Raw genomic sequence first — 19061 nt, forward strand, 5'->3', positions numbered from 1 at the left:
AAAATTATCTTTTAGTGAGTTTAAAGTTACTGAAGAATTTTTCTATAACAAAAAATTATGATGACAATGACAATGAAAAGAAAATAGATGATTTAAAGAAAGATGTTGCTTTTTGGATGAAAACAATTATACTGCTTTCAATTATAAAAGTGAATTTCAGAAGTTGAATTGAGCGTTCGATAATTTGAATCAATTTTTTGGTGCAATTGAAGATGATGGAGAAGCAATCACTGAAATAAAACTCTTGTGGGATGGCTGTGTTTTCAACGAGAGTGATTTGCAAAGAAGAAGAGGTGAATTCTATGGAAAGGTAACAAAAATAATTGGTTCGATTTATTCTATTGCTATGTAATTTTTATAGAATACTGATTTTCTTTAATAGTTTAAGAAAAAACAATCTTTTATTAGTGAATCAACTCTTTATCTCAATTATAACTGATTTTAAATTTAGTTCTGATTTGATACATAGATTTAGTATATTTTTCATATATCTTAAATTGTTAAAAATGTTTGATCAATCATTTATATTGATAATATATTAAGAGAACAATGTGTTTTTGCTGTCTTTTTTTAGTAAATATTATTTGATTTTTGTACTGATATTACACTTGTTACATCTTCTTTGGTTAGACGTGCACAATCATTTAAAAAGTGACCATAGCTTGAAGCATTAGCTTAGATAAGATGTACTAAAATAAATTGATTAGTAACTTTCGAGTGAAAAAAAAAGCAAAGGAAATAAACTGTTTTTCAAAGAGAAAGTACAAGGAGCCAATTACCTAAGCGTATAATATGTACAATGGAGGTTTAAGAAATATTAGAGATATGACTATCAGTGTTACATTGTCCTGTCATGTTACGTTTTTGGGATGAGTGGGTTCATGATATGGTATTAGAGTTCTAAATCTAAAAGGTCAAGGGTTCGATTCTTGGTGAATTCCAAAATCAACTTAAGTTTTTGGGATGAGTGATTTTATAACATGAGATGTTTATTATTCCTAGTATCCCGGATGGTTATTATGGATAGTATGGGTGATGTTCATTTTATTCATGGACCAAAGATTTAGCCCATTGTACACATTGTACGCTTAGGCCATTAACTCCCTAGCACTACTCTTTTTCAAATTACAATAATCAAAAAATTTTTTGGTATGACTAATAATTAATTAATTAATAAAGATTAAAATCACAAAAGTATATATAGGATCGATTAAGTTATTAAGATAAATCTCTATAGCGTCAATAGGATATTTTACAATGTTTATAATAGACTATTTATTTGATTCAATATAAATAAAAGATAAAAATCAATCCACTTTTTTTTACCCTAATTTCAAAAATCCTATTTGCCAATGAGTAATAACTCAAACGACATAGTCTCCTTATACTAATTAAGAGGTTGCGAATTCCTATCTTTGGTAAAATAAAAAATTTCAAAAATCCTATTCATTTGGATTTTAACTGTAACCATATAATATTCTAATCCTTAATTAAAATGATCCCCAATTCTTTTTTGTATTCTCCGACGGCAACCCTTTCCACCGAACCCTTACCGCACCCAACCATCCCCCGCCGCTTCTCCATCAGCGCCGACCAGACTTCCATTGCTCACCCTCCAGCGCGCGCCGACCATCCCACCGCCGCATCTCTATCAGCGCCGAACTGACCCCCACTATTCACTCTCAAGCGCGAGCTTCTTCCGTCGCCGACAGCAGTCAATGTGGTCTCCCCCTGTTTTTCGGCGCGGGTGTCGATTGGGCTTCACTGGAGTGCCTCATCGTCCACGGAGTTGCTCATCACAGGAGCCTGGGTCGTGACTTACGTCTGTGCCAGCACCGAGACTGCTGTTTGCACTCGCTGCGTCCTGCATCCCCCCTCCTGTGTCAGTCCGTTGAAGCCTATACCGTTTAACGGGTTGACCTAGGTGATGTTATGGCCCCCAAGCACGTAACGACGTCGACGATCTACCAGAGGTTAGTGGGTTGATTCCTTAATGTGATTATAACTGTTTCTGTTGCTACTAGTTTTACATGCTATGAATCTTGTTTAGGTGTTTGATTGTTCATAGTGACCGAATCAATTGTTGCAATTTCACTGTACTAGAAGGTGTATAGCTAGTTGTTCTTGTAGATGGTTGAAGTTGATTTAATCTTAGCGCGGAAGTTTTGCAAAAGTTTGATTTAAATAGGGTAGTAGTTTTTGCTTGCTGTACGGACGTCGTGCATGTAACAACACGTGATTTAGCTGACCATTGTCGTTCTTTAGTTGACACTGTTCGAATGGTTACTTTAGCATGTATCCGGATGGTTGGTTTCTTTTCTAGGGACTCGTATTTGGTTTCACTAATTTTTTAGCTTGTTTTGATTCAAGTGCTATTTAACGCTTTGTCTGTTTTTAAGCAACTAAACTTGGTATGAGTCTTTTTTGTCGAAGTAATGTAAATTTATATATGGTACTCAAGTCGAGCTATGTAATCATTCATTCAATCAATTGAATATAAATTTGTTTTTGTCTTCAGTTAAAATCCAATATATTAAGGTTGCGAAGGTATGGAAAAAAAATGGTATTTCCTAAAATATAACAGATATTGCTAAGGTATGAAAAAATAAAATTAAAAAAAATGGTTATGTATCTGCGATCTCCGAAAGATCAATTGAACTCTTTGATACCTATAGAGTATTCCCACTACATTGGACAGCCATAACTCTATAAAGGTTGCAAATACACATATCTAGCATAATCTACTTCCATTATTCTCCTTTTCTTAAAGGCAGAGAAATTATTCTTTTGGTTACATTGTTTATTGAACCTTGAGGTTTGCATTTGTGATTGTTTTCCATTTAACACTATTAATATGCTCTCAAGAGAAAGAAAAAAGAGAGATGTCAGAGAAGTTTAACTAGACTAAACGTTCATAATAATCTATACTTATGGTATCAAGTTGTTACTTGCAAATCACTTGACAAATCCTTCACATTATCTTCAGAAAGCTTTTTTTTTTTTTGAAGGATTTGTCAAGTGATTTTGAGCTAATTTTTTATTGTACAAGTTTTTTTCATATTCTTTAATTATCATGAGAATAATGAAATAGTATTATATATAATAAGAGTAATTCTCCACGTACAAGTGATTTTCAATACAAGTTATACAAGTCATTTATATTCACGCCCTTTCACGTTTTTTGTGTGCCTCTTTTTCTTCTTCTTCTTTTTCCGTGCTTCCTCTTCCTCTTCCTCTTCTTTTTCTTCTTCTTCCTCCGTGTCTCTTTTTCTTCTTTTTTCGTAATTTTTCTCTCTCGTTATCATCGTCATCAACACCACCTCTTCCTCCCTCTTTTTTTATTGAAATTTCTTCTCCTCTTTTCGTTTTCTATTTCTCCTTCATCAAAATCACCAGAAAAAACGAAGAAACATTATTCAAGGTACTGTTTTACTATTCTTCTAAATTTTTTTCTAGATTGTCTCTGTCATGTGCCTCATCCTTAACCAGCAAAACATTAAAAGATTTCAAAAAGAAATATACTGTCTCCCCTATATTGGGTGTATTTCTTAAATCCTTTGGGTGTATTTCTTAAATCCTTTGGGTGTATTTCTGTAATCGTTTGGTTTATTTCTGTAACTGTTTGGGTGTATTTCTGTAATCTTTTGGATGTATTTCTGTAATCATTTGGGTGTATTTTTGTAATCGTTCGAGTGTATTTTGGAAGTTCCATCATTATCAAAACAATTTCAAAGCTTGATTTCAGAAACCATGAAAATCGAAAAAAAACAAAAGGAGATCGAAGGCAAAGAGAGAACGTTTTTCCATACAAGTCATTTATATTCACACCGTTTTCACGTTTTTTTGTGCCTCTTTTTTCTTCTTCTTCTTCTTCTTCTTCTTCTTCTTCTTCTTCTTCTTCTTCTTCTTCTTCTTCTTCTTCTTCTTCTTCTTCTTCTTCTTCTTCTTCTTCTTCTTCTTCTTCTCTTCTTCTTCTTCTTCTTCTTCTTCTTCTTCTTCTTCTTCTTCTTCTCCTTCTTCTTCTTCTTCTCCTTCTTCTTCTTCTTCTTCTTCTCCTTCTTCTTCTCTTCTTCTTCTTCTTCTCCTTCTTCTTTCTTCTTCTTCTCCTTCTTCTCCTTCTTCTTCTTCTTCTCCTTCTTCTTCTCCTTCTTCTTCTTCTTCTTCTTCTTCTCCTTCTCCTTCTTCTTCTTCTTCTTCTTCTTCTTCTTCTTCTTTTCTTCTTCTTCTTCTTCTTCTCCTTCTTCTTCTTCTTCTTCTTCTTCTTCTTCTTCATAAAAAAGGAAACGAAGATGAAACACGCGAAGATGATTCAGTAACGCGCGTGTTAGGCCCAACTTGTAAGACTTGTAAACAAAAATGACTTGTATGTATATCACTCCTCATATAATAAATATATAATTAGAGATATTATATATATAAAATTATGAATATTATATTAAATAAAATAAAATTATATTATTACCGATATTCTTTTTTTCTTTTCTTTTGTTTGACAATTGTGTGATTTCTCTTGTGATGCTTCGCAGACATTGACAAATGTAAGACAAGAAAGCACAAATGCATAAGTGAAAGTAATTGTCTAAATACAAATGGGTCTTACACATGTTTTTGTCTTAAGAGCAACTCCAACGGTTCAAAAATTTTGAACCTCATTTATTGTGTGTCAGTAAAAAGTGAGAATTTATCATTGGAGCAAATAAATAATGAATTCCTTCACAAAGTTCGGAGCAACAGAAATCCTGCTCAAAAGGACTCTCTCTCTCTCAAAAAAAATAATATTTTATTAATAAAATTAATACTTTATATATATATGTATTGAGCTTACCGTTACCTATATAGTATATTTCATATATATCATACATATTAACGTTATATATATACAGTATACTTTACATAATTAATTAATTATTATAATTATTAATAAATTAAATATGATTTAATTAATTAATAATTATAATAATTAATTAATTAAATGATTAAATTTTTATTTAATTAATAATTTATATTATTATATTAAATTAGTCGTCGTAAAACTAGCCGTTGTAAAATTAGTTGTTTGAAACTAGCCATTACTATGTTACTGTTATTATTAATAAATTAATATTTTATTATTCTATATATACCACTTAGATACACTTCTATTCTCACACTCTCTACTACTCTTCCTCATCTTTTTCCAAGTTTACAAAATCAAAGTTCTACTACTATTATTTTTTGTTCGAAAAAATGGATCCAAACCAACTCAACTCTTTCTTCAATTACTTACAAAACTTTCATCAAATTCCAAATACCCAACAATCTCAAACCTCAAACACTCAAGTTCCAAATAAAAACTTCACACTACCAAATATATTTCAAGCTCCTTATAATAATCAGTTTCCTATATTCCAACCGCAAAATCAAAATTCACATACACCCCATTTTCCATTTTCATCCATATTTAACCCATCTATCGGAAATGTTACTCCAACTTTCTTGCCGTTTCCAACTCAATTCAGTGCATCAAGACGTAACTCATCTGGTGTTGGTGGCTCTTCTAACCCATCCTCTCAGACTCCTATACAATCTAGTCCAAATTCACAATATTCTGATTTTATCAACCCTCATGGATTAGATGCTATCGACCTCAATGATGATGATATTGAAGATCGGAGGCAAGATAGTATTCAACACTGGCATTGGGAAGAGGATGAGATGTTGATCAGTGCGTGGTTAAATGTTTCAACTGACCCTATAGTTGGTACCGATCAAAAGGGGAAAACATTTTGGAGTCGAATTCATAGCTACTGTGTAGAATTTTGTTCCGACATGACAAGGGGGTAGTTGCATGTAAGAAACGATGGTATAAGATCAACAAAGCTGTTGCACAATTTGCTGGTTGCTACGATCAAGTTAGTCGAAACATAAGGAGTGGTTCAAATGCTGATGACATAAAGGAGTTGGCTTATAAACTTTATTCCACAAATTATGGTAAAAAATTTACTTTTGAGAGGCATTGGAACATGCTTCGGTTGGAGCAAAAATGGAGAAGCCAACTACCTACACAGAGTGGCGGCTCAAAAAGAACCAAGGTTAGTGCAACTGAAGCATACTCATCCTCATCAAACCCAGGAACACTGTTGGCTGACGAACCCGTTGTGGACTCTCCCGTTCGCCCACAAGGATCGAAGAAGAGCAAGCGAAAAGGTAAGGGAAAAGCACAGATGTCTGAAGTTTTTAGCGAAAGAAAATCATCGGTTGTCAAAAAATTATCTCTCATGAAAGATATTAAGAATGTTAGAGAAAAGGAACTAATGGATAGGGAAAAAGAAAGAGAAGAGGAGAAGGAACATAGAGCAAAGATTATAGCAATTAAAGAGAAGGAGTTACAAATTCAAGCGGCAATGAAAGAACAAGAATTACAAGCTCAAGCAGCAATGAAAGAAAAATAATTACAAACTCAGAGGTATATTAAAGAAATGGAGATTAAAGCAAAAGAAACGGAAATGGAAAGGATGGCCAAGGAAAGGGAAAGGGAGATGGATATGCAAATACTTAATGCTGACACGTCTACAATGAGTGAAAAACGACGAGCTCTTCATGAGATTGCATGTAAGAAAATAATCGCCAAGTGGTTTACTTAATGATTCCTTGTATTCGTAGAGTTATGTAGTATGCTCTTATTTTTATTGCGTATTACTGGTTTATGATGTAGTTTATTTTATTTACTTCTGATGTAAGTTTTTAAATTAGTCAATATTATCGTGCCCTTATTGTTCATGAAAGTGACCGTTGCAAAACTAGCCGTTAACTAGCCGTTGCAAAACTAGCTGTTGCAAAACTAGCCGTTAACTAGCCGTTGCAAAACTAGCTGTTAACTAGCCGTTAAGGTACTTATTGCAGACACACTTATAAATATCAATTATCAATGACTCTGCAACTCCACTTCAACTCTTGTTTCTCACCTCGAAAGAGAGCTAAAAATTACATTTCTAAATATGGCTAGAAATTTTGATGATATGTTTAATGAGGCTTTGTATGGCAAAAGAAGACGGCAAGATAACACAGTCGTAGATAATTGGATCGATGAGTGTTTACTCCAAGATTCAGAAGAAGAAGATATCGATAGAAGCTCTATCCTAATTACTCGTAGATGGATCAACAGAGATCGAGAAGCAGGACATGATCACCTTTTTCAAGATTACTTTGCAGATGAACTGGTGTATAATGCTGACATTTTTCGATGGAGATTTCGAATGAGAAGACATGTGTTCATTCGGATAGTAGACGCTCTCTCAAACGTCTATCCGTATTTCCAACAGAGAGTTGATGCAACTGGAAGAAGAGGCTTGTCGCCACTCCAGAAATGTACCGCTGCGATACGGATGTTAGCATATGGCGTAGGAGCTGATGTTGTTGATGATTATTCTACAATTGAATGCTTGAAAAAATTTGTTGAAGGTGTCATTTCGGTGTTTGAGGATGAATACTTGCGAAAACCCAAACCAAATGACGTACAACGCCTGCTACAAATGGCGGAGGGTCGTGGCTTCCCTGGCATGTTGGGTAGCATTGACTGCATGCATTGGCAATGGAAAAATTGTCCAAAGGCGTGGAAAGCTATGTACATGAGTGGTTATTGTGGGGTTGCAACCATAGTACTTGAGGTTGTAGCATCTTCAGACCTTTGGATATGGCATGCGTTCTTTGGAGTTTCTGGTTCAAATAACGATATCAACGTGTTAGATCGTTCTCCAGTGTTCGATGATATTCTAAACGATCGTGCTCCGGAGGTAAATTATACTATTAATGGTAATAATTATACTATGGGATACTATTTAGCAGATGGTATTTATCTTGAATGGGCCACATTTGTCAAATCAATCTCAAAGCCACAAGGGGAAAAACACAAGTTATTTGCACAATACCAAGAAGGGCAAAGAAAAGATGTGGAGCGAGCATTCGGAGTGTTGCAAGCACGCTTTGCAATTATACGTGGTCCAGCTCGTTTTTGGGAAAAGAAGAAGCTTGCTAACATAATGAGAGCTTGTATTATATTGCATAATATGATTGTTGAGGATAAAAGAGACACTTATGCAGAAAATTTTGCTCAAGACTTAGAGTATGATGATGTCGAAAATGGCTTATCACAACCTCAGCTGGGAGAAGAAGATTTCACACCATACCATCAATTTCTCTAAAGAAATGCCTAACTTCGAAATAGGCAGCAACATAGACAATTGAAAGAGGACTTGATTGAACACATATGGCAATTTCACAATGCTTGTCGTCAACTATAAAGGTTAATTATGTTTTTCTTTGTATTAAGTAATTTTACAAATTAGTGTAATCCCGAATTATATATTATGTATTATTATTATATATGAATTTATTTAATATTAATATCTTTTAATAATGAATTATTTTTAAATTTAATAAATTTAAATTATATTATTGAAAAAATTAATTACATTAATTTCAAGTATTTTAATTAATTAATTAATTAAGTGGGACCACAACAGGGACTAAAGTTAGTTCCTCCTAATGGAAAAGAGAGAGATGTTTTAAATTCCTATTTACTATTTATGACGCAAAAACTGATATGGAATTACTTTTTATTACAGATGGGCTATAAACAGGAATTGGGATGAGTTCCTGCTGGAGATGGTCTAAGGTCAAACTGGAAATGGGACAAAGGAACAAGGGGGATGTCAACAGCAAAATTTACTTCCCAAGGTTCTCATCGGTAACAACCTGAACAAAAAATACTTTAAAATATCAATTATTTTAAAATTTTACTATATTCAGACCCAATTTTCTCCAAATATATGTATTAAATTTTCGAAGTGAAAAGCATTTTAGAATGAATAAAGTAAACTTTTAGTCTATCTATAATCCATGCATGATATTTTCACTTTCTTTTTTATATTGGTCCAATAAATATATAACGCATGTAAATGAATTCGGGAATTAACTCGATATTTATACCTGCTCATATTTATTTTTTTTTTTCAAAAATCGTCCCATTATATATCAAATCGCTCCTATTAATTTTTGTTTTTTTTTTTTTGTCTCTTTGCTGCTCTATACAAATCGCTGGAAGCAATTTCTTTAATTAAAGACTTCCTTCAATATATTAGGTAAAACACACCGCCATATCATAATCATACATTACATCAACTTTCACCCAATATTAACAAAATTAGCCTGAAATTTCATATGGTATGTATACATATTAGTTTAGATTAATGATTGTAATTAGGTAAAAATTTATGTATAGTTGTCTTCATGTGAAGTTGTTAGTTAGAATCATTAAATAATTTGACAAATTTAATTAAATTGTTATCTAATAGATTTTAGTTATCAACTTCACATAAAAATAACTACACGTGAATTTTTCACTTTGTAATTATAGTAAAAAAATATTTCAACAGTTGAAATAGTCCAATTAATACACTTTTAAATGTAGGTGCAAGTGGAGGAACCATTGCTGTTGTTGTGGCAACTTCATTGTTTATTTTGACACATCAAAAAAGAAAGCACATCAAACTCAAACAACAATACTTTAAGCAAAATGGTGGCTTAATGTTGTTACAACAACTCTCTACAAGAGAAGAATCCTCACAAATTACTTAGATTTTCACATCAGAGGAACTAAAGAAGGCTACCAACAATTATGATGAGAACTTAATACTTGGAAGAGGAGGTTACGGTACAGTTTTCAAAGGTTTTCTTGATGATAATAGAATTGTGGCAATCAAGAAGTCTAAAATAGTTGATCAGAGCCAAACAGAGCAGTTCATCAATGAGGTGATTGTTCTATCTCAAATCACACGTCTAAGGATAGCAGCAGAGGCAGCTAGTGCTCTATCTTATCTACACTCAGCAGCATCTATACCCATTATCCATAGAGATGTCAAGAGTGCAAATATTCTCTTAGATGACAATTACACTGCAAAAGTTTCCGATTTCGGAGCTTCAAGATTGGTTCCACTAGATCAAGAAGCGTTGGCCACCATGGTGCAAGGAACTGTTGGATACTTGGATCCAGAATACATGCAAATGAGTCAACTAACTGAGAAAAGTGATGTGTATAGTTTTGGAGTCGTAGTTGTAGAACTTCTAAAAAGCGAAAAACCTCTTTCTTTTGATAGGACGGAAGAAAAGAGAAGTCTTGCTCTTTACTTTCTGTCTTATCTAAAAGAGGATCGCTTGTTTGAAGTCATTCGAGTCAACCTTTTGAGTGAAGAAAACAAGCAAGAGATTGAAGAGGTTGTTTTTCTTGCAGCAAAATGTTTGAGACTTAATGGGGATGAGAGACCAAGTATGAAGGAAGTGGCAATGGAATTGGAGGGATTACAGTTAATGCAAAAACACCCTTGGATCAATGGGAACAAAAATTTGGAAGAGACTTGTTACTTGCTTCCCAGTTCATCATCCAAAACATGTGAATATGGTGATAGTAGTTGCCATAAAAATGCTGGGTATGATAGCATCAGAGATCAAGTACTAATTTCTTTTGATGATGGAAGATGATTATGGTATCATTTTATGTACAAGTTTTGTATAGAACATTTTGTAATCTTTATGAACAAATATAACATAAATGAGCACAGAATATTTAAAAGTTGGTATCAAATTTGCAAGAACAAAAGCTCAATTATATCAGTTGAGTAAATGTACATCAAAACCTTTAGTTCAAGGGAAAGTTTTCCATTTCTACAAAGCTAGGTGCCTAAGCCTAAATGAAAGTGAAAAACAAGATATTGCTTGATACAAGAAATTTTCAAGTTGATTTTTTGGTCACATGAGCATCTTCTGTTCCAGTGTATATATATCTAGAAGCGCCAAAAAAAGATTGAGCATGCTAACTAGGCTCCAACAGCAATTCTAATCCTGCAAGATAGAGCAGCAATTTGATTGGAAATACTTCAAAAATCACTTGCAAGAAAACTCAGTTGCCCCTGAATCTTGTTAAGGTTTTTGTTACACACTCTCTAGTTGGCTGCAAGTCAAACAATATGAAAAATATGAGCATAAATAACAGATTTATTATTTATTGCATGCTTGCAATCTGTATCCGTTGAAGCAAATTGCTTCTCTATGACTCTCCAAACAGCTAGAACTGCAATTGAATTATTCAGAAACTTACAAAGACATCATTTTCTTGTGTTGTAGTAGTAAGTTTGGCGGTACATGTGTATCTGTATGTGTAGAGTAAATAGTCAATTAGTTCCTAAAAGATTACTTATTTTTTAAATTGGTCAGCGAAAGATTTTTTTAATTAAATTTGTCTTTTAATGATTTTAAATTAGTTATGTTAGTTCTTCTATCATTTTTTTTTGTTGATGGTGTCAAAATTTGCTAATATGACACATTAAGTGACACAACAACACACTCCTAGAAGTCTTAATTAACTATTAACATAATAAATTTATAAAATTAAATCAAATTAAAATTTAATTGAGAGAAGAACTTGAGGTATTAGAATCTCTCAATTTGAAGTTGATTTGATCTAATTTTATAAATTTATTATGTTAATAGTCAATTAAGACTACTAGTGTGTGTTGTGATGTTACTTAACGTACCACATCAACAAACTTTGACACCGTTAGCAATGAAAATGACGAAAGGACTAACATGACTAATTTAAAATCTTTAAAGAACGAATTTAATTAAAAACAATTTTTGGGAACCAATTTAAAGAGTGAGTGATCTTTAAAGACTAATTTGACCATTTACTTGATACATGTATGTATGAAATAAAAAAGTTAAGAGTATATACCCATTTTGGTCCTCAAAAAATTTCAGACCAGACACTTTAGCCACTAATTAATTATTCGATTGGTCCCTAATAATTAACTGCGTCAGACACTTAGGTCCTTTGCTCCATCAACTCTAACGGAAGACAAAATTGTCCCTGATAACTCTAATAGAGGATAAAATAGTCCCTTACTAGGACTTTTCTTAGTTGTTAGTTTATTTTCTTGTTATTTGCATTCTTTATTCATTATTCAAAAACCCCAAAAATACTTTTTCACAAACAATAATAAGTACACTTCCCTGCAATTCCTTTGAGAGACGATCCGAGATTTAAATACTTCGGTTATTTTTTTATTAGTTTGCATTGTGACAAAAAAAATTAAACGTTGATTGAAGATTGTTTGTCATTTTAAAACTATACTTGCAAGTTGCAACGTGATTTTATTGAGAAATTCTTTACCGACAATTATCCTCCGTCAACACACTTTCCAAATATCTGTGATTAGTATACCCACTTCGTCCACCAAAAGTATGCACCTCCACATCCTCAATAACAGCATCACTTCCAACCCCGACAACGTTCACCACATCCTCATGATCAAGTTCTATAACTACTCTAAGAGCACGTCTTTCTCCATTATCTGCCAAGCAAAATAGATTGTTAGATACTAGGACATCACGAGAAGATTGTCCTTCGATATCATATGTAAATTCTTATTTAGAATGGAGCCCAAGTGCTTCATTCTTTCTTTTTCCGGGTCTAAACTGGTAGACAGTTTCAACCTTGCATCCAAGTTATTAGTATAGCAAGCAATATCACCGTCACCATTCATATAAAAACTAAAGCGATTATTGAACATTAATTCGGAGAAGAAGATGAAAGAAGCGATCAGAGTGGTGGACAATGTGGCCATGAAAATAATAGGTCAGAGGAGGAGGGAGATGGTGACGATAACAACGGGTCTTAATAAATCGGACTTGCTGTTTAGATTTATGGGATCCATCGAAGACGATAAGTACTTGAGAGATATAGTCATTAGTTTCTTAAGTATGAATTAGTTGAAAACAAGATGAGAATTTTTATTCTTGTGAATATTGAAGTTGCAGAATGTGCACATGTAGCTTGAAGTTGCAATTTTAGATTGTTAGAGTTATGCGAGATATGATGAAAATTGAGAGAGAATAGTGTTGTTTCTGCACAGAGGTTGTCAGAGACTATTTTGTCCTCTGTTAGAGTTCTCAGGGACCATTTTGTCCTCCGTTATAGTTGACAGAGCAAAGGACCTAAGTATCTGACGGAATTAATTGTTAAGAACCAATCAAATAATTAATTTTAGTTAGGACTAAAGTATCTGGTCCGAAATTTTTTTGAGAACCAAAATGGATATATACTCAAAAGTTAATTAGCAAGAAGGCCATGAATCATTGCACACTTTTTCTCCACTTCATAACCATACGGTCCAAAATATGCTCTACTAAAAGTTAATGACCAAAAATATATCGGGCCAAATATGACCCAAAGTATTTTATTATTTTTGTTAAATTTTGTAAATACGTTTTGTTGGGCCCATTAACCTTATTAAAAAAGTTTAGTTCCTATGTAGAAACAGTTCATTGCTTACTGAATTTAAAAAGTGTAGAAAGAAGTTTAGTTCCAACTTGGGCAATACTCAAGTTCTTTGTCTTGGAGAAGGGGTAACCCCTTAACCAACTACCAAAATATTTTAAGTATATAAACAATATACTTAAAACTATCAGGTCAAGCTTATCTCAATTTGGTGATGGGCATAATAAGGTTCAGTTTCACAATGATGATGGGAGCTGCTCTTGGAATTTATGTAGCACAAAACTATAATGTCCCTAATATCAAAGATTTTAGCTCACAACTACATTACGAATGCCAAGCAAATTGAAGAATCATACCGCAACCCTCACAAAAGTGGAGATTCACAAGAAAACTCCCAGTGAATGTATATTACTTTAATAATATTGTCTTGTCTTGCCTATAATTTTATTTTATTTTTTTGTTTGGGGTGATTCAAGCTATGTAGAAGTAGAAATGGTGTATATATATAATTCTCACATATTATAAATCAATTCGCATATTACCAATTCAAGTTGCTTTATATTTGCAACACCCTGGCCTTATTGGAGATTTTAATATGAACTAACCTGGATAATTAGTAGGAACTGCAACAATTTTAATTCAGATGTTGTAATCTGATTATGCTAAATTAGGAGTGCTCATAAATTGGTTATGTCAGATGATTTCTTTTGAAATTTTTGATACATTTATATTTATATGCCTTTTTTAAATGGTAGAATTAGATTCTAAACCGGTAAATCGTTATGAATACAAAAAAAAAAAGATTTAAAAAAAATAAACCTAAATATTATTGTTTTATTTAAAAGTCATTATACGTATAGATCCATCTCAAAAAAATACGTTTATATTTTTAATATTTTGTGTTGACTTTGTTTAAATGAACCATATCTTTTTTAAACAACTAATTATTTTTTTATATATAAAAAAATAATTAAGTCTAAAAAAATCTCTATGCACACTTGTTAAATCTTCTTTGGTTGGACGTGCATAATCATTCAAAAAGTGACCATAGTTTGATGCATTAGTTCAGATATTGGAGATGGGGTGGAGATGTACTAAAATAAATTGATAAGTAACTTTAGAGTGAAAAAAAAAAAAGCAAAGGAAATAAACTATCTTTCAAATTACAATAATTAGTTTTTTTTTTTGTTTGACCAATAATTAATTTTATTTTGGTATTAAAACAGGACTATTGTCCAAAAAAAAAAAAAACTAAATACAAATTATTCGGGATAAAGAAATTTTTCGTCTATCATCAGTTAGGAGTTTGATAAACTCTTTAGGAAACGAATCCTAAAAGTGAAATCCTTGATTTAGATCGATACTCTTTCGAGTTAAGCAATCAGCTTACTTAAGTCACTAATACATTACAAAATTTTATAATACTCTTAAGAAAATATTTTATTTTATGCATAGTAATTTAAAAAAATATTTTATCCACAAAAAATATTTTATACCATGCAAAATAATTTAAAAAAATAACTTAAAAAATATTAGGGTACTATAAAAATTTGTAACAAACCCATTCAAATTATTAGGCTGTTCTTGCATGTATAATTTGAATCGCTTTGGTTTGAACTACCTTAACACCATATCCATGCCTAATTCGAATAAAGCTAATTCGAACTACGTAAGGTTTACATCCATGCATAATTCGAATTAAACTCATTTGAATTTAATAGAAAAGTGATTATGGGTGATCCAAGTAACATTTTTTGATTTGGTAGAATTAGGTAATTTTATTCTCCATTTAGTTTAATTGTGTCATTTGCCCTAAATTTTACATGTCATGTTGTTATTTGTCCATATTTTTAACGTATCAGTACATATGAATTTATCATCGTACCGAAGTAAAACACACACATATATATAGAGAAGTATTTTAGTTATTTTTTACAATAGAAATATTTTAATAATTTTTTTATAAAAAATATTAATTTAGATTGGTTCAAAATTTGGTTTACCAATTTTTTAATCAAATCGATTTGCCAGATCTAATTTTAACAAAAATAATACTATTTAATCAATTACTTGTGTTAAATTTTAATTACTATAGATATCTTTATGTGAATGACTCTTTAATTAAAATATTGAATACATCTTTTGTTCTTCTTTAAATTTTTATAGTTATAGTTTTACTTAATGAGATTATCAAATGTTTTTGTTAAACAATTTCATATCTTAATTTTTATTTTATTTTACTGTTGTTTATTTTCTAGTACTAATAAAAATGAATAACAGAAAAATAATACAAATTTTCAAATTTACTTTTTAAAATTTGAAAGAATTCATTTTAGTTTGAAGTTTAAATTTAATGAACAAATAAATTTAAAAAATGTTCTCACAACAACCATATCATTTTAGTATTTTTAGTTATTTATAGTTTTGTTTCTATTTGAATAAACAATTCAATTGTTATTAAATTTTGTTTAAATTTTTTGATTTAATTAAATACATTTTATCTTTTTGTATTTTTGTCCAATTACTATAGTTTTATTTAGTGAATTATCAATTATTTTTGTTGCCTAATTTCTTATCTTAATTTTACATTTAACTATAAGTATATTTTCGGTCACATATTAATATTATTATCCGTAAAAACTTTTAAACATTTTATTTAACTAAATGCACAATAAATATATTAAAAATTAAATCTGACATCTTTTTTAAACTTTTTTAATTTAGTAATTTTAATATTGTATTTTTGGAATATATAAAAGCTAAACTAGTTAAATATAAAAGAAAAGAATAAATGAGTTCTAACAATTTAATTTTTTTTTTAAATTTGGACATATTAATCTCTCTTTTATATGAATCTGACAGACTCAATAAAAAAATTAAATATCTTTTATTGTATTAGTTTAGTTGATATACAAATGTATACTTAAGAAAATTTTTAAAGTGAGAAAAATTAGACTTAATAATTAAATATATTCAGATTTTAAAAAAATAAAAAATTTAAACGTATCTTTAAATAGTCAGAAATTTAAATATTCGTAAACCAAAATATCAAAGATTTATTTGTCATTTTTTCTAAATATAATGGATAAATTTTAATTCTATGGTGATATTTTTGGAAATAAATTCTTTTTATTTTTTTTAACACGTAAGAAAATAAAATATAATTTTTTACCTTTAATTCTATAAATAAAATTATAAATGAAACTAAAATTAGATAGAAGAGAAAGCAATGAAATCCTATCCATTTTTTTTTTTGTTCAGATCCACTCACTAGACACCAAAATTTCTACTTCCCCCGAGACTGAGATAGAGACAGAAAATGGCGAGGGGAAGCGAGAGTGTGGGTGAGGGCGTACCGAAAGAGATGAGCGATCCACTGAGGCGCATGGTAGCCAGCCTGGAGAATCTGGAAGCAGAGCTGCCGAATATTCTCTCTCTCTCAAACCCTTTCATCCTCTCTAAAATGCCTCCTCTTCAACGCGCTCACTCCCTCTTAACCCTTGCCAACATCACTTCCACCCTTTTCTCATGTACTTTCTTCTCTTTCTTCATTTCTTCTTCCAATTTCCCAATTCACACACATGCTTAGGGCTTTTTGTTGTTTTGTTTCTGTGTAGTGAAGTTGAGATGCAAAGGGACTAATCCAGATTATCATCCCCTCAAATCTGAACTTGTAAGTTCCATTTCTCGCTTAACATTTCCTTGTAGATAGCAAATGTGAGTCGAATTATTCCCTTAATGACACTATTTTAACCAATCGAAAACTACAGAAATCAAAATGATGTTAGTTAATCGTTAATGTTGTTGCTTTTGTCTCCAACTCTCACAGGACAGGTTAAAAGTTTACCAACGCAAACTGGAACCCTTTGCGGATGTAGGTCAAGGTACTGCACAATTTTAATCCTTTCTTGAGTTCAAGTTTACATTATCATGGTTGTGCTATGTGTTTCAGTTATCTGATCGTAGAATTAATATTAGTTGATTTGGGTTTTTGCTTGCGAAGCTCTACCACTGCCTTCTTCTTTCTTGGATGATCAGGCTTCTGTTGACCACTCCTTACGTGACCTCACTTCAGGTAAGTAATTAAAAGTTATCAAACTCTGAACCTCAATGCATGAAAGTGTAAGCCTCTAGCATAATAGTCCCCAACTATAGAGAAGAGACATATTTGTGCGGTGCATTTTTTATGTACTTGGGACTCATCACCTCATCATCATAGGATGATACAGTGTGTGGCCAGTTAAAATGGGGATCACAGTCCATCCTATGATCCTATATGTTGAGGTAATGAATCTGAAGTGAGCAGTGGGAGCCACATTTTATGCTATGATGATAACATGATGAGTTTCAAGGAATACACAAAAATGAGTTATTTTTTTTAGAAAATTAACCCCACTGGGATTAATTATTTAATTTGGGGCAAATTGAATACAAAGTAAAATATTGAACACTTCAAAGTGAATTTGCTTAAGGTGGGGTTTGATGACTCAAGCTTACAATTACTAGAACTGAATGGAGTATTATTCAAATGGTTGGATGTATTTCATTTTGAATAGAAATGGTTATTTTATGCCAGTACAAAGAAAAGAAATGGCTAACATGAGCATTGGGGAGGTACCAACGATGAGCAACTATCAGGAGCAGGCTGGTCAGAAGAGAAAGCATCCATCTTCTGAAGAACACCCTGTTCAAGTTTATGCTGAGGTGCACGTGAAGAAGGAACCGCTTGAGGTTTTTGGTCATAACAATGGAAAAACTGAGGAACCAATAGTAATTGACATTTCAGATGATGACGAGTGATGATCATTTTGAGCTGCTTTTTTTTATTCTAAGTCAATCCAGTTGACTTGCTCATTTCCAGAACTAAGATTCATCTTATGCTCAAATTGAAGAATCTCAACTCAGAACTGAAGTATGCGGATTCTGGAGAAGTTTCTAGTTATATCCAATTAAGAATTGCTCTAGCATGCAATAGACAACTCTAGCCTTGCTAACTTTATAACTTGTATAAATGTTTAAGCTTTGTTGATTTGGGTGATTGGTAAAATTACATTAACCTCCTCTCAGCCTCTGATGTTAAGGTAGCGTTTGTTCTGAGATATTGGGAGTTTGGGACGGAGATAGAGAGACTGAAACTCAGTATCATGTTTGTTGGTTCAGAGACTGTCTCAAAAATTTTAATATTTCAGTGTCTCAAAAAGGTAGGAACATAGAGAACTGAAATTTTTTAAGATAGAGACTGAAATTTTAATAATATTTTATATCTAAAATACCCTCATTTTAATTAATTAATTCTAACTTTATCTTTTGTGCAAATTAAATTAGAATTTTATTTTTATTTCAATATCTGTTTTTTACTTTATACTAAATACAATAGTGAGATTTATTTCTTTGGTCTTTGTCTAGTTTCGGTCTTTCTTTCAAACGCTATCTAAAGAACATTACACATATCTCTCACCAGATCTGGGGTTGTCATTGTCAACATAGAATTCATGGAGTGCTATTTGTAATTTCACCTAAAATTCAAGGGAGGTTGGTGTACTTTATCATATTTATAACTTGTTATTTTTGAAATCTTAGCATATGCTTGGTGTTAAGGTTTGAGTATACAATGTGTAATTATTCATTTATTTACGATGTTAAATTCTTTATGTTCTAAAAAAAATTCACTTAGGGTGGTTTGGTAAACCTTATGTTTTTCAAAAGTAATGGCTTTTGTAGCAGTTATATTTGCTAAATCGAATAAAAGAGC

General features: G+C 31.7%; 4 protein-coding genes across 4 annotated transcripts; all 4 read left to right on the forward strand.

Moving 5' to 3' along the window:
- The first annotated feature begins 5226 nt into the window (after positions 1-5226).
- Positions 5227-6431, forward strand: LOC130962518 (glutathione S-transferase T3-like). Its single transcript, XM_057888724.1, has 2 exons — positions 5227-5736; positions 5817-6431. The coding sequence occupies exons 1-2, from the start codon at positions 5227-5229 to the stop codon at positions 6429-6431; spliced, it is 1125 nt and encodes a 374-aa protein (XP_057744707.1).
- Positions 6432-6977: 546 nt separating this feature from the next.
- Positions 6978-8180, forward strand: LOC130962519 (uncharacterized). Its single transcript, XM_057888725.1, has one exon. The coding sequence runs from the start codon at positions 6978-6980 to the stop codon at positions 8178-8180; it is 1203 nt and encodes a 400-aa protein (XP_057744708.1).
- Positions 8181-8245: 65 nt separating this feature from the next.
- Positions 8246-10515, forward strand: LOC130962520 (wall-associated receptor kinase 4-like). The gene is made up of 2 exons (XM_057888726.1): positions 8246-8281; positions 9616-10515. The coding sequence occupies exons 1-2, from the start codon at positions 8246-8248 to the stop codon at positions 10513-10515; spliced, it is 936 nt and encodes a 311-aa protein (XP_057744709.1).
- Positions 10516-16579: 6064 nt separating this feature from the next.
- LOC130960608 (uncharacterized) lies at positions 16580-18821 on the forward strand. The gene is made up of 5 exons (XM_057886051.1): positions 16580-16839; positions 16927-16982; positions 17139-17193; positions 17313-17384; positions 17886-18821. Exons 1-5 carry the CDS (start codon positions 16629-16631, stop codon positions 18107-18109), a joined length of 618 nt encoding a protein of 205 aa, XP_057742034.1. The 5' UTR covers positions 16580-16628; the 3' UTR covers positions 18110-18821.
- The last annotated feature ends 240 nt before the right edge of the window (positions 18822-19061 follow it).

This window comes from Arachis stenosperma, chromosome 2 (assembly GCF_014773155.1).
Source record: "Arachis stenosperma cultivar V10309 chromosome 2, arast.V10309.gnm1.PFL2, whole genome shotgun sequence".
Lineage (NCBI taxonomy): Eukaryota > Viridiplantae > Streptophyta > Magnoliopsida > Fabales > Fabaceae > Arachis > Arachis stenosperma.